The 16,994-nt window shown below is 35.7% G+C and overlaps 1 protein-coding gene across 3 annotated transcripts in view; it reads right to left on the reverse strand.

The window, feature by feature from the left end:
• The window catches only part of ARL13B (ADP ribosylation factor like GTPase 13B), a 69,845-nt gene that overhangs the window by 38,018 nt on the left and 14,833 nt on the right, over window positions 1-16,994 (reverse strand). For all 3 annotated transcript variants that reach the window (XM_007500791.3, XM_007500790.3, XM_056807002.1), the window contains exons 2-3: window positions 14,111-14,181; window positions 9,681-9,930 (exon numbers count right to left, since the gene is read on the reverse strand). In XM_007500791.3, coding sequence (XP_007500853.2) covers window positions 9,681-9,930; window positions 14,111-14,181 — 321 coding nt within the window. The remainder of the gene's footprint in view (window positions 1-9,680; window positions 9,931-14,110; window positions 14,182-16,994) is intronic.

The raw sequence follows: 16,994 nt of genomic DNA on the forward strand, positions 1-16,994 counted from the left end.
ACTGAAGAATGGGTCACTGTTCACTGGCCTTCAGTGATCCTCATTGGGATATGAATGACCCTTTACATTATTGCAGACTAGTCCAGGCTAGGTAAGCAATTTTAACAGCAATGAAACAATAAGCCAGGGACATGGAACAAATTCGAGATGAAATAAATACATGAGTTTTGGAGATGGGATAAGATGTTTCTTAGGCCAGTATCAGAAGAGTAGCCTGGTTTTGGGAAGGCCACCCAAGCCCAGTGCAGGCAGAGCCAGACCCTGAGATGAGACACACACAGAACCCTATGTTATAAAATAAGATTTTTAATAACATTAAGCATTGTTTAATAGGGATAGATTGGAAGGGATTTGGGATATAACTTACTCTAATAATAACTACCTATGCCTCCCAGATCTACAAATCTCTTCACAGAGATCACTTCTGAGTGTTTTCCCTATTCTACTCCTATACTCTCTCTATAACCCAAAATACTGTACTCAGCTAAACTAACACTAAATCCCCCTCTTGATGATCTAAGGAAAGGGTCTAAGTCTGACAGGGCCCAACGATGGACCAAGATCCAAAGATCTAGGCCAGGTTTCACAATCAGCTGTCAGTTGTCATAAGAACAGTACAGTAACTCAGCAGGTGTCAAATAACCCAACAGGATAATAGGATAATCCAAACAGTAGGTAGGATCTGAAGAACCAGCAGTCAAATGCCACAGGGAAAAAAGCTAATCTCCTCAGGCCCATCCAGAGAGAGAAAATCCCCAGCCCCCAGGCTCAACTGTCTCTCTCCAAGAGCAGCTGCTCTACCTCAAAATTCCAGAACTCTGCACTCTGCTGTCCATCTGCAAACTCACACATCTCACTTAACTTTTCCTATAATAGAGAGACTAAGGCAGGAAATAGACAAAAATCCATCTAAGTTTATGTTAAATAGAATTGGGAGAAAGATATAGACTTGGATATATCAAGAAAAAGGGCTATTTCACATCTAAGTAGACAATTTGTTTAAAAACTGCTGTAATGTAGTAAAAAACTATTTTAAATTGAATTTTCCCAACTGGAGTAGCATGGATTCAGAACTAAGAAGGATAGCTATGTATGTTTATATAGGGCATCATGAGAAAAAAGATGAGGATAGTAGTGAATTAGTGGAGGAAATGAGAAAAGAAATAAAGGCATTGAAAGGAAAACTTGATAAAACTGAAAAAGGGAAGACCACTCCTGGGTTGGCATTACTATGGGAATATAGGAATCAAAAACAATTTACTCATTAAGGACCAACATGTTATCTCTGTGGGAAAAGGGGAAATTTAATGCTTAACTGCAGATGCTGGAACAAAATACTGGGCAATTTTAGGAGTAATGGTGGCAATTTTAAGAGCAATTTTAGATTACAACAACAACTTTAGATACAATAGCAGAAGCAACAATTTTAGAAATGGGAATTATGGAGGCAATGACACAATAACCAGACTGAAGCAAATGAATTATTAAATTATACAAGGAACGGTGCACATCCACATAAAAACCAAATTCAAAATGCAAATACTCCTCAATGTTATAAGGGGAATTTTGGAGAAGGGAAAGGTTTGAGGAAGGGATCACACAGTTCTCTAAACAGTTTATTAAATAAAAGGGAAGGGAAGGGCAAGGGATGGAAATCTAATTTACAATTACTCACCCAGGTATTAACTAAGATTTCCTAATCTAACTAAATCTGACTGCTAAAGGGTAATAACTTTAAGAGGGATTTGGTAAGGGGAAGCCAATCCAGGGCCCTAGGAATTTCTCACACATGAGAGTCCTCCTTGGGTCCAGCCAGCAGCTCGGAGGGATAACAGCAATCTCCTGTAGATAATCCACTTTTCTAGGCAGGTTTCAGCAACTAGAAGCAGGCAGTAAATCCAAACAGCCAAAGGGAAGAAAAATTCAGTCAGGTATTCCTCTGGTCTATCTTGTGAGCAGGAGAGATGCAGCTTCTCCCTTCAATGATGTCCAGACACACCAACTAATTTTTCCAGTAATAGTTTCTGTGTTCGGCCCCTGCTCCTGGGAGAGTTCTAAGTGGAATATTGACCTTGCAACCTCTCGTGCATCTAACTTTGCAAAATCTCCTTACTACTACTACATCAAAGAGAAGAAGCTCAGAAAGGTGCACGCGGTCCATTATGATGGTGTAACAGGGCAGAAAGGACTATAGAAGCAAATACTGAAACACTTAAATTTCCAGACCCAGATGTAATTACACTAATAATTCAAGTTCATTCTCCCTCAAATAGCACAGAAGCAATGTAACTTTAAAAGTCAGAAATACATTTTATGATTGTCTTTTGGATACTGGGGCATCAAGATCTGTACTAATGATTACACCTGATTCAAACTGTAATTCAATGAGCTCAATGAGTGTTGTTGGAATTTCAGGAACTCTTTTTTGAAGTCCATGAGCTTTTACCAAGAATGGTGACTGTAGGGCCTTTATCTTTGGAGCATTCATTCCTGTTAATGCCCAATTCACCTATGAATCTATAGGGAAAGATTTGCTGTGCAAAATTGTTCTCAAGATGGTGACATAGCATTAGAATTACCAGAAGAATCATTGAACTTGTTCCCAGTACTATTTTTAGATAATCAAGAAATAGACAAAAATCAAATTTTTACAATACCTACAGATATACCAGAAGCTCTCTGGGCTACATCTTCCACCGATGTAGGCTTTTTAAAATCAGCTATTCCAGTCAAAATAACAACAAAAGGTGGTCCTCCTCCATCTACACTGTAGTATCCATTAGAAAAAGAAGCCACAGAAGGAATTACCCCAATGATAGACTCTTTAACCAAACAATCCCTTGCAAATCAGAAAATAATACACCTATTTTGCCAATTAAGAAACCGAAATTAGATGAGAATGGAAAACCAGCATATTATTTCATCAATTCCTAGCAATGCAAAGTACTACACATTTTTTTCAATACCCATACATGAAGATTCCCAAAAGATATTTGCATTTACATGGAAAAGGTCATAGATACACAGTGTCAATTGCCTCAAGGGTATGTAGAAAGCCCTACTCTATTTTTCCAAATTTTAACTCAAGATCTTGCAAATATTGAGTTTAAGGAGAGCTGATTAATCCATTTGCGCGTCACCTACTTCTAAAGTGTGTAAGGAAGATAGTAAAGACCTTCTGAAAGAATTATACAAGAGAAGACATAAGATCTCAAAATCAAAAGTGCAGTGGTGTCTCCCAAAAGCAAATTATTTAGGATATGTGTTAGCAAAAGGTGCACATTACATCTCTCCCAAATGTATTAAAGACATACAAAAATTGAGTGCCCCAACAACGAAGCCACAGGTGTTTACAGACAGTGGATTCTGTGTTGCAGGGAAATCACCAGACCCTTCATAGCTTTGATGAAAGATATAGTTAAGGAACCACTAAAATTAAATGCAGAACATTTAGCAGTCATTACAAAGTAAAAGAAAGCAATTTTGTTTTACAAAGTTAAAGCTTTAGGCATCCCTGATTATAAGAAAGATTGCAAAATGATTCTGCAAAATGAACTGCATTTGATTGCCAGGAACATGTGACAGAGAATCACATGGAAGCCTGGGTCAGGATTCTAAGGTCCCAACTGAAAAACAAACAAACAAACAAACAAACAGACTTCTGTGGGAAGTTTGGAGGTAGCTGAGATTTCCATCTTTCAACAAGGTTTCTGGCCCTTTTGTGAGATATCAGGTTGAGAGGAGAAAAACTGCTTTTACTAGCTGCTAGCAGCTGGACAGAAGACCAAAGAGAAACCATCCCTTCTCTGCTGGACCTACTTTGGATATTTCCTCGGATCTTGGCTCATTTACTGGACTCTGTTTTGTGAAGTTCTGTTTGGGGGATCTTAACTTATTTAGCCTAGATAAGATAGCCTAGATAAGATATTAAGGGATTTAGGTTTGGGAATAAGATTAAGAAGTGTTCCTTCTCCCTTGTTACCCTCTTTCCTCTCCCTTTCCCATCAACAAACTTAAAAATATTTAGATGTTTCTTTCTTGTCTCTTTCCCTTTTACAATCCCACCGTAGCAGGCATCCCTGATTATAAGAAACTGTTCATTTTGCATGTGCATGAGAGAAAAGGAGTAGCTTCTGGTGTACTAGCACAAGTGCTGGAACCACTACAACATCCAATTGCTTATTACTCAGCTCAATTAAACCCAATAGCTGCTGGTGCACCCCTATGTCTCCAGTGTTAAACACTAGCTGCCACAGCTCTTTCAGTAACAAAGGCTGTAGACTTAATGTTAAGATGTCCACTAACAATTATGTGCCCACATGAGGTTGAAACTTTACTATTAAGACAAAGAACACAGGCATTCTCAAACCAAAGGCTTACACGATATGAAATCAGTTTACTATGCAATGAGAATATCATGTTGAAATGCTGCACAACATTAAATCCTGCTACACTGCTTCCTTATTGTGAAATTGAGATTTACTAATTCTTTAGAATTTTAGTCACCAGGAATGTATACACCCTCACTTAAGGATTAATTGTGTGGGAAGAAGGTATCTATGATCCAAGTGTGCTAGCAAGTGATAAATCCCCCCTAGGCAGTCCAAAGACAAGTTTTAAGCCACCACTGGTACATGTAAGACACAGGAAGTGACACAAAGAACTGCCTTTATATTTCATGATCACTTCCTATGAGGAGGGACTTGACCATGAACTAGCTTGGGCATGAGACCTCAGACTGCTTTCCTTGGACTGTCATGTGGTGAGTGAAAGGGCTGACTCCCTTTTCCTTGGCTTTTCTGGAGGCACCAGCCTCTAGAGAGGATGATCTTGGGACCCCTTTTCCCTTGGCTTTCTGGAGTCACTAGCCTCTGGGGAGACCCCTCATGTTGGAGAAGTCCTCATAGCTGAAAGTCACGTTAGATTTAATCCTCTTCCCCCCACCCTCCCCCTTGTCTGGGGCCTCTGAATTCCTACCTGGTTCAGACAAGACTGGAGCAGCATTTTCTCTCTCTTTCTTTCTTTCTCATTTCCTTAATCTCTTCCCTCTATTGTAAATAAACTACCATAAATTCCATTCTGACTTGAGTAATTCATTGGGATTTAGTAATTAAATCCCTGGCAACCCACTAAAAATATATCAGTCCAACCATAAATTTTACCCCTTACATTATCTACTTATCACCAAAGAACCACTTCATAATTATGAATTAGTAGTGCAAATGGCAGAGAGATCACATAAAAATTTACTTGATACTGTTAGAAAATGCAGATATTGTGTTGTTCATTGATGGTTCATCATTTATGAGAAATGGGATAAGGCATACAGGAGCAGCTGTTGTGACAGAATTTGAAACTCTATGGTCAGCATCACTTCAATCTAATCTAAGTGCCCAAGCAGCAGAATAGATAACATTAAAGCAAGACTGTTTAATATCAAGGGATAAAAAAGCTATAATATACACCAACTCAAAGTATGCCTTTGGTATATGTCATGCTGTGGGTACCCTTTGACTGCAAAGAGGTTTTCTAACATCATCTGGCAAAATGATAGCAAATGTAAAAATCACATAAATGAAGTTTTAGTATCTCTCCAATTACCAAAAATGCTAGAACTGGTGCATTGCTCTGCACACACAGGTGGAACTGATTTTGTGTCAAGAGGGAATCACTGAGCAGATGTAGCTGCAAAACTAGCAGCAATAGGAGGTCCTGAGTTAATTTTGATCTTAATCATAAATGAAGCAGATTTATCACTTGCATACAATGAAAAAGAAATCAAGAAACAGAAGCAGAATTTTAAAGCCAAACAAATCAATGGTATATGAGTGGCATCACAGGGTAAACCAATACTGCCAAGAACAATTTTACCATCAAATTTGCCAATCAATACATAAGAATGATCATTTTGGAACGCAAGGCATAGTAGTTTCAGTAAAGAAAACATGGATAGCCCCTGACATAAGAAACATTCAACCAACATATATTTAGAAGAAAGGTATTTGGAGGACAGCCTTTAGCCTATACTCCATTTGAACATCTATATATTGATTTTATTATGATGCCAAAGGCTGGACAATACAAATTGTTTAGTGATAGTGGACCAATTAACAAGATGGCCAGAAGCTTTTCCATCAAACAAGAACACAGTAGTATTTGGAGCTGAAGTATTATTAAAATAGATTATAACTAGATTTGGTCTACCACCAAGAATTGATTTGGATAGGGGAACACACTTACAGACTCAGTTTTACAACAAATATATGCTTGTTAAATGGTAGGTTTGACCAGTAATAAAGTTGGTTGAATATTGTTACTGTGTAATTGCTCCTTCCTGGCCTGAGGGTGAGATGAATACCCACAAGCCTGGAGTTCACTCACAAACCCGATCTGACATTTCTTGCAGAACAAAATATGTTTATTCAAGTTGATATTCAGGAATTAGGAAAGGATTGCTCCCAGGACCCTTGGTCCCCCTCAGGTCACTTCTGTGTCCAACACTGTTGGATCTACTCTGTCTTCCTATCTAGTTCCCACCATTCCTGTATAAATAAACTAAGTTAAGTCAATCAAACAGTTGTTGAATCAAGGTCAGAGCTCATTGATAGCCACCACAGTCTATATATACACTGAGCCCACTTGAGGTAACTTAGAAGTCCAAATCAATTTCATTGATAGAGTCTTCTTGGGAGTCAACAAGAACTGAAGTAGGCAATTTGGGTATTTTTCCCACTCAATTTGGAGAGAGTTAAGAGCAGGAGATGTATCTTCTTCCACAAATACCTCACTCTCCTGCAACTGTCAGTTCCATACACTCAAAACTTCTCACTCAGAATTCCAAGCTCCCTCCTACATTCCATCTTCTGCATCCAGCACACTCCTGTCTGTGGTCCTTCATATTTTACCCATATTTTCCCCTTTCATATTATACCAAAATTCCATGTGCCATACCACCCACAAAGTTCAGGACAAGTAGAGAGACTTAGTAGAGAATTAAAGACTATAATCGGGATTGGGAAATTATGTAGAGACACACTTAAAATGGTGTGATGCCCTACCATTAGCTTTGTTTTATCTCCAAAGTAGACCAAGAAGGGATCTGCACATTTCACCCTTTGAGATGCTGTTTGGCCATCCACCTATCCACTCAAAACCATTCATTCGATCAAATTTACACTTCATTATTAGGTAGAGATACAACAATTACCAATTACATTAGAGATTTGCAGATTAAAATTAAGGAGTTATATGAATCAGGAGCATTAATTCAAGCTGGACCAAAAGACAATTCCTTGCATATATACATCTTTGGAGATGCTGTGTATATTAAGAATTTTCACCAAACAGGAGGAACTCAGCAACCCTGAGAAGGTCCATTCCAAATACTCTTAAATGACACCGACAGCGATCAAGATCGCAGAGAAATCATCATGGATCAATGGTTCACATGTCAAGAGAGTACCATCCATCAAGAATGAGGATCAATAAAACTACAAGAACTGCTACAATCAGATATTATTTTCAAGAATGACACTACAAGGACAATGGGACATTATTTTAAGGACACGGGACTACTGCTAAAACTAGACACTCAGACATCATTTTCAAGAACATTGAATGTACATTTTCTTTAGCATTAACGGTTTGATTTTAAAATAGAATGAATACTAAATAGATAAGTATATATTTTATGTTATGATGTCTGCTTAAAAATTATTAATCTAGAAATAGTAAATAAAATAGTAATATTAATAAATCAATAAATTATAAATAGAACAATGAATAAAATAATAATAAACAAATAATTAATAGATAAATATTAATAGACATTAATAAATATTCTTTTAAAATTATAATATTAAAGAAAATATTTCACCTCAGGGGAAATGTTATAATGTATATTTTTGTATATAGGGGTTTTTTTTACAAGGCTTTGTACATAGTAACTGTAAAATTACTTTGAATTATTAGTTTTAACTTATTTCTATAGTATATAGGTAGAATTGTGTTATAACTGTAACTGTAAATAGTTGGAATTTTATGTAATGTGTGACACTTGCATGTTGCAAGAATGGTCTTTTTTGCTTGCTTGCTTTCTTCCTTGCTTTACCTCTCCCTGTCCCTAGTATAGAATATAGAATAAGTTTAGTTTGAAATATCCATTTGGGGAGAATATTTCTCCCAAAAGGATATCAAGGGGGAATGTTATAAGGAGTTTTATTAAGTTCATTCTATCTTATTAAGAGCAGAAGTTTTATTATGACTTTCTTGGGAGCAGGTTGCTGGATCATTTTCTTTCAGACCAAGAAGATCTGTTGGTTATTTGAGACAGTTACTTGCAGAGTTGTGAGACACCTGAGAAGCTGAGGAAGGGTGTCTGACTGAAAGCTTCTCTCCTGAAGGGAGAGGCAGCTACCAGAAGGTGCTTTGTCCACTCTCTTTGGTTTGGAAGGAAGGCCTGTGTCTGAGGCTCTCTGCCAAGAGATTCCAACTGTTATATCTGCAGTCTGCTTCAGGCAGTTTGGGGTTTTTCATATATTACCTTTAGGAGTGAATTATAAATTTATGGTTCGTCATTTTAGCATAGGTTAGTAAGACAGAATTTAAATTTTAGATAGTGAATATAGTTTAAGGAGGCCTATTTTGGCAAGAAGACTCTGCAAAGAAAGCAAGTAGATTTGTGAGGTTTTATTTAGAGATTTTAGAATAAGGTAAAGAGACTTCCTATCCTATGCCTAACTCCTAGTTTCTAAACTTCTATTTCCTGTCCCTGTCTCTTCCCAAAGAAGAAAATAAATATTATATCCAACTGCTTCTGGCCTTCCATCCACTGCATACAATTTAGTTTACCCTAACAGCTTGGCATTATCAACCATCTATCATTACTCTGTACCAACAGATTTAGCTTATCAATACAAGCTTTAGTTTGACAATAACATATTCAAGGCCTGACTTGAGTTAAGAGAAGTTCGGTTTTCTTAGCTTTTCACAAAGAAAAGTTGTGTACAGCTATATCATTTCTCTATTGTTTACACAATAATAATTCAAAGCAAGGCAGTGGGTTATATGGATGTGAAACGTCATATGTTTTCAAATTCTGGTTAGTTTTCCTTAATTTTTATATAATATATATTGTATATAATATATATAATAATTTTTATAACATTTGTCACAGTGGAAGGGGTGAAGGTTTTGGGATATTCAGAAATAAAGTAAAAACAAAAGGCAAGATTAAAAGATTAATAGGATCAAGTTTAGTACTAAAATTAATAAACATTAGAGTTTAAGGTATTTGATAAGGGGATAAGAATTAATACTTCTTCCCATTTACATTCTAGGATATGATTATATTCTTTACTTCTTATCTTCCAGCTAATCACTAATTCCACAGGTCTGCCTCATTTCCTCACATAACATCATTAAAGACAAAAACAGCTGAGCGACATAGGACATGCTTAACCAACATGCGAATGTTGGATGATAGAAGACTATGCTATCAAAAAGGAAGGTAAGAAAGATCACTAAACACTTAGTATAAAAAAGTTAAATATACTGCATAGAGTTTCCCTGATATTTGTAGAATTTATATGATCATCTGTTCAATAATTCAAAATATGAACCAATCTGTTACATTATTTTATTTCACTTTAACTTGTTATATATTCACTATTGTTACTTACACCAATATGGGTTTTCCTGATATCCTGGGATGTTCTAGAAGTTCAGTCATTGTCTCTTTAGTTTCTTTCATTCTTTTTTCATCACTGGAATCCACAACAAATATTACCCCATATGATTCGGCATAGTAATTTTTCCATATTCCCCGAATTCTCTTTCCACCTCCTAAGTCAAAAATTGTAACTTCAAACTTTCCTTGTCTAAGATCAATTTTGGAAAAGCCAACAGTTGGAGCTACATCCTCAGGACACTCTGTTTTAAAGGAAAGAAAAACAAAACATAATCTCCTTCAGGCTTGCATTTGCTAATGAACATTTAACGCTATGTTAAGTTAATGAATGATAACTGAAATCTTGTATCATTCTTCTAAAGTAAAAGTACACTAATTTTAAATATTCATTTAAAGAAATATTCACTGACTGTCTTATTTTAAAAAGACTGTGTTAGGGCAGGCACTTTACACAGCAGAAAATACAAAGTTCCTGACTCAGAGAGCTTACAAGTCTAATTGGAGAGAAGAGACACATGAAAAATTAAACAATATAAGCAATGACTTACAAACGACTCATACATACAAATGCACGATACTTCCTCCTTTACTCCCTCTATTAAGAATATCTCATCCTTATAAAGTGTTTTTTATTTATTTGTAAAGGATTGTAAAGCATTTTTACATATATTAGCTTGAATGATCCTCACAATATCCCTATGAGGTAGATGCTATTATCATCAATCCCATTTACAGATGACTAAATTGAGGCTCAGAGAGGTTATGTTGCTGTCACAAAAATAGCTAACATTTGAATTAAGATCTAAACCCAAGTCTTCATGAACAGAGACTAAAACTATTTATTTGTCCTCTATGCCAGACTACCTGTCACTGACTCCCAAGGGAAAAAAATCTCCACAGGAAAAAAAAAATGGAGCTTTTAGAGAAGTAGAGATCTAGGGAGCAAACTATGAAAAGCAAGATCAGTTCTAGAAAGCTGACCCCCATCCCTAGAGTGATTTTCCTCATCTCAGCTTCCTGGTTTCTCTGGGCTTCCTTCAACTCACAGCTAAAGACCAGTCTTCTGGGAGAGACGGTTGCTGACCCTTCTTAATGATGTTTGCCTTCCCTCTTCTCCTTGCTTCCAATTGGTCCTGAACATTATTTTGTTCTTATATAGCTGTTTTTATATTGTCTCCCTCATTAAGCTGGGATCTCCTTGAGAGAAGGCTGTCTTTTGCCTTTCTTTGGAACCCCTATACTTACAGCACAATGCCTAGCACATTGTAGGTACTTAATAAATGCTTATTAGTTGACTCACTGAAGGAAAATAGTCCCAGGTCTTTTTAAATCAATAACCTCCCCTGACAAATATCTTCATTCAAAGTACCTTAATTTTCATGTCACCCTTTCTTTACAGAACATTTTACCATTTATATATTTTACAAATTATAAACTTTTAAAAATACAATTGCCTCTGATAGGATTAAAAGGTTTCTTTAGCTTAAATTTATATGCTGTTTCAAAGTTTACAAAGACTCTTCCTTACAACAAACTCTGTTTTACAGACAACAAAACTGAGGCTCAGAGAGGCAAATTACCCCTAGTCACACAAGTAACAGTTTAAACTTGGATTAAAACCAGGCCTCCAAATCCAGCACTTTTTTTTTTTATAAATTCCACCTCACCATTTAACATACAAGTTCATTTAACTAGACTACTTACATGCCAGTCCTTTAACTATATAAAGGAATGGAAAGCATGGTTAGAAAATGTGGTGATCTAGAAGCTGGAAGCCTGGTTGGAAGGCTTGTGGCAACAGAACACAAAGTATCTAAGAAAATTACATAGTTGAATAACAAAGACAAACTTAAAAAAAAATGATGCCTGGGGAAAGGGAGGAAAAAACTTTATTCATAGAATCCTAGAATTTTAGAACTCTAAGTATTTATAGAGATCATTCAGTCCAATTTTACAAATGAAAATGAGGAATAGGAAAGTCCACTGTCATGAGTCAGTAGTAGAATCATCATTAAAAATAAGGTTTCCTGAATTCTAGTTCAGTGTTCTTTCCTTTATGACAATGTTTTCCAAAACAAATTATTCTTTAGACCAGTAAAATGTATAAATTTTTTAAATGCCCATTGAACAAGACACTACAGTTTTATCGCTGCTCTCTTTAACTCAGCAGAGTTCGTCTGTTGTGGGAAGGGTGCTAACTTTGGATAAGAAAAACATCATGCAGGAAAAGGGAAGAGGGGAAAAAGGAGTCAGTTTATCTCCACAAAATGCTAAAGATCAGGATGGATTAGTGGTTTGGTTTAGTTAATAAACTACATCATAAAGCTTTCTTACTTTTTCCCCATTGCATAACCATATGCTTTGAGATTAAAGGATGCTACACTACTTTAAATACTCATATTGTAATTCAACTAAATTATAAATTAAATTGGCTCTCTGTATTACTACCTAGGACTAACAACCATTCACAACATTTTTCTATGACAAAAAAAAAAGCATTCAAAATTCCATACAATGAACTTAAAACAAACTTATGAATCACAACGGTTCTAGTAGAGTCATCAACACCAAAGGAAATTTCATTTCTGCAGTATAACATACAGGAGCCAAGACTGCTAAAATGAAAAATACACTGTTCTTCCCTTAGAAGAACAAACACACCTAGTCAGAGAGTAAATGTATATGAATAACCATAACACAAGATAGAAAGTGATCAGTAAAGTCAAATGGACAGGAATGCATTCAGAGATGGGAGGCTGCTCAGTAACTGAGATCAGGAAAGTCTTCATGGAAGAGATAGCATTTGGTTAGCTGAAAGGCAATGGAAAATCTGTAAAAATGTAAAGAAGTAAAAGAAGGCAAAGCAAGATAAAAGATAGTAGAGTGAAAATAACACTGGATTTGAAGCCATAAAATCTGGATTTGAACTCTTTCATTTATACATTAAGTGGCCTTATAAAACTCACTTAGTAGTCTAATAAGCTCAGATTCCTCATCTAGAAAATAAAATTTAGTTTGATGATCTCTAAAGTCCCTTTTGGACCATGAAATTTTTGTGATTCTGCAACTTGTGATAGCATATGAAACAATGCATAAAGCGGGAAAGAAAGGTTGGCGAGCAGACAGTGCATCATTTGGAATGCCAAGATAAGGGATATGTATTTTATTCTGCGGACCCAATGAAAGTCTTACAGTGATACAATCAGATCTGCATTTAGATACTTTCTTCAGGAGAGTCAAAGAATAGACTGAAAAAGTAGTAATTTGAAGTGGAGGAGACCAGTAGAAGCTCTCCCAATAGTCTGCGTAAAGGATAAAACTCTATATTAAGGTAATAATGGATTAGCAGGAAGAAATAAATGCAAGAAATACTGCAGACGTAGCATCAAGAGGATTTAGCAATGAATTAAATGTAGGAAGAGGATGCAGAAAAGGAAAGAATCAAATATCACCCCTGAGCAACTGGGAAGATAGTGATGCTCTCAAAAGAAACTGAAGTTGGGGAGAAAGTATTTAGGCAGACTACATGGAGTTCAATTTGGAACATTTGGAATTTGAGGTACTGACAGGATGTCCACAAATAGGTGATTAAGTATCAGATGAGTGAGCTGAAAGAAGAAAAAGATAACTGAGGGAGAGTTAGGAGTCAGGCAAGGCTTTCTGCCTTAGGTCCCTTCTAGCTCTAAAAATCTTACGTCTTAGTATAGCCACTTCATCTAATAAGGAAATTAGTAAACTTCAAATGAAGAGAAAGAAACATGGGGAAGTAGTGCTTTTAAGGAAGCAGTAGGTTTTAAGTCTGAGAGAGTAGGTTCAAATCCTGTGCTCAGTCTTCTCACCTAAAGAATGAAAGAATTGAACAAGATGATCTCTAAAGTTTCCATTTCAGTTCTTAAACTCTGATCTCATGATCTACTCTAATCTGGAAGGAGTGGGATTTGGGAAGATTTTGGGGGAAGAAACTGAATGAATGGATTATAAAATATGTAGATGGGAAACAAATATATTACCATCTTGTCTCAAATTCAAGTGCATAGTTAGTTTCATCTGCCTCAGTTTTCAAATATGTCTGGGTTCTCCCAAATTTCCCTGTCAACTTCTTTCACCCCTGAAGGAAATCAGTCTCTCACTCTCAGGGCCTACCCGAGTCTAACACTTGAAAATGTTCCCAATACAAACAGAGGCAGAAAGTAGGACCTCAACACCACCACTAACCAATCAACTATTAGGCATTAAGTACCTCCTTTGCACCAAAAGATCTATGAGGAGTCAGAAAAAGAACCAAAAAACCAAATTACTAATTGAGCGATAGCTCAATTTGATGGCCCAAAGTATACTTAAAAAAAAAAAAAAAAGCTTTATTAGAAATAGTTCATCAGAATTAAGGATAATTTAGCAATTATATAAATATCCATAGCTTACCTCCTTGGATTCCTTTCGCTGTTGCAGTTTTACCAGCATTATCAAGTCCAACCATCACAAGTGTCACCTTTCTGAAAATAATAAGATTTTTTAAATTACTAGAATTCATTTTAATATAACAAATTTACATTTTTTTTAAATTTTGATTTCTATGACACAATTAAGCAAAATTGATCATCTATGAAAAGAGGAAGTAGTGTAATAATTCAAAATGGCACATTAAAAAGCAACAAAACTATACAATACTCATGTATGATTGCATTAAATAAAACTGTGAATCTATGTGATTGGAAGAATGGTCCTACCCTCAACAGAAATAAGGAAGCTGAAAAGAAGGTTAAGTGAGAAGCTATTTTTGGCTAGTACATGAGGAGTTTGAGATGTCTACAAGACATCTAAGTTTGAAATGTCCAATATAAAGTTGGCGATGTGAGACTGGAACTCAGGAAAGGTTTGATATCTATATTTGAAAGTCATCTGTGTCAATATGATTGAAGTTTATGAAGCTGCTGAGAGTACAAAAAAGGAAGAGGGTCCTTGGGCAAAGCTTTAGGTATTGAAGGCTAGATTTAAAGTCTAGTGTTCTTTTTATACTACCATATTGTCCTATAATATCTAATACTTACTAATAAAAAATACATGTATTTTTCACTCCTGAATCATCTGCTACTAATCCCCATACCACTAACAGGAAAGAGCAAAATTCTAACAGTACCTATTGAAACACACTATTGACACCCCCAAAATAAGTAGTTAAGAGGAATGGCTATTCCCCAATTATCATGTCCTGCTCCTGAATAGCTAGCACTCACTCTAGGCCAAGCAGACCTATTACCACTAATGCTACTCCTAACGGTATATACCTCACCTCCCTTCTCCCCATCCAATCCTATTCTTTCCTCTTACAGTTCTTGCTCCGGAAACACTGCTGGAAAGGATATGCCCCAGTACAATGACTAACTACTAATCTTCCCAGGCCAAAATACCTCTTCCTTGGCCACCACTCCCCCCAGTATTCTCTCCCCCTACCAGGACTTTGCAAAGTGGTAGTCACATTGCTTTTCAAATTAATCCATTCAAAACAGATTGTAACAATAAACTGCCATAAAAAGTAAACTGAAAGGACCTAGAGAAACTGCTTCAGCCAGCAATAAGATTTTGCTAAGCTGAGAGGTAAGACCAATTTAGAATATAAACTCAGGTATAAAAACTTTATAAAGAAAAGATGATAAAGGACTATGACAGATTTGCCTGATACAAAGAATACTTGATAAAATACTCAATAAAGCAAAATTATCCTGAAGGTATTAAAGAAAGAACAACTGGAACAACAACAGATGAAAAATAGAAGAGATATGAGAAGATTTTTATACCAACCTCTTTTCACCCTCAAGAACCACATTTATATTCTACGATCACGGTCTTAAATGTACTGTTTTGGAGTATGAATTTGTTTCATTCTCTGTATTTGTACCGTCAGCACCTAAAACTATCTAGAACACAGAAGGCTACTTAATGTTTGTTGACTGACTGACATAGAAATGGTACAAATGTGGGCAAAACAGGTGGTCAGCAATGGAGGCAACACAAAACAGAGGAGAGAGTGATTCTGGAAATAACTGAAAAAGGATGCCAAAAGTATAGGAGACTCAAAAGGAATTTAGTCTTTCTACATAGGAAAAACCAAATAAATTAAGAATGTGTGTGCTCTATGACATAGCTAAAATGACAACCTCCAATTCTTTATATATATATAATTTGTGATTTTTAATAATGTCAAGCTTCTCATACTATTGCTGCCTTCATATAATGGTTCTCCTGATTCTTTTTCACTCAATATCAATTCATACAAATCTTCCCAGATTTCTTTGAATTCTTTAAGTCTATAATTTCCTATGGTACAATAATATTCTATTATATTCATAAACCAGTTTGTTCTGTAATTATCAATGAGTACATTTTTTCCAGTTGTTTTTTTTTTTGGCTACTATAAAGAATATTATCAAGAACATTTATATATTATATATAGGACTTTTTCATCTGTTGGGCTTCCTTGAGGTATATATGCCTAATAATAGTATCACTGCTCAAAGAGGAGGTTTTATTTTAGTGACATATATATAATATATAATATAATTTAATATAAAATAATATAACTCCACAATTTTTCAGAATGCTTAGAACAATTCACAGATAGACAAACAGCTAATTAAAATGTTTATCTTCTTACAGGGTCTCTTAACAACTGTCATTTTCCCAACTGACAATCTGATGGATATGAGGTAAAGCTATAAGTTTTATTTTTAATATCTTTTATTAATGATGATTTTGGAACATTTCATACAATTGTTGATCATTTGCAATCATGATCATTATTTATGATATACTGTAGTATTAGTAGAAAAAGTACTACCAATCTGGAGTCAAAGGTCAAAGGGTTTTTACTATCTATATTACCTTAAACAAGTCACTGAACTTCCCTTGAAGTTTCAACCATCAATTAAAAGGTTGGCCTGATGTCCTTTCCAGCTCTGGATCTAGGCTTCTCTGATCCTACATTGTTTGGCCATTTATTTATTGAAGAATGGTTCTAAGTCTTATATATTTATATCAAATCCAATATGTATCAGTTATGGCACAGTAAATAGAGCTTCAGGCCTGAAGGAGAGTATGAGTTCAAATCTGGCCATAGAACCTTTCTAATTGTGTCACTCAAAGCAAGACATGGAACCTGTCTGGCTCAGTTTTTTTCATCTATAAAATGGGGATAACAGAACTTACACCTCACAGGACAGTTGTGGGATCAGAGGAGATAATAATTGTACCAAGTGTTTACCCCAGTGCCTACGAAATAGTAAGCATTAGATAAATGCTTACTATTTTT

The sequence above is a fragment of the Monodelphis domestica genome, chromosome 8, assembly GCF_027887165.1.
Source record: "Monodelphis domestica isolate mMonDom1 chromosome 8, mMonDom1.pri, whole genome shotgun sequence".
Lineage (NCBI taxonomy): Eukaryota > Metazoa > Chordata > Mammalia > Didelphimorphia > Didelphidae > Monodelphis > Monodelphis domestica.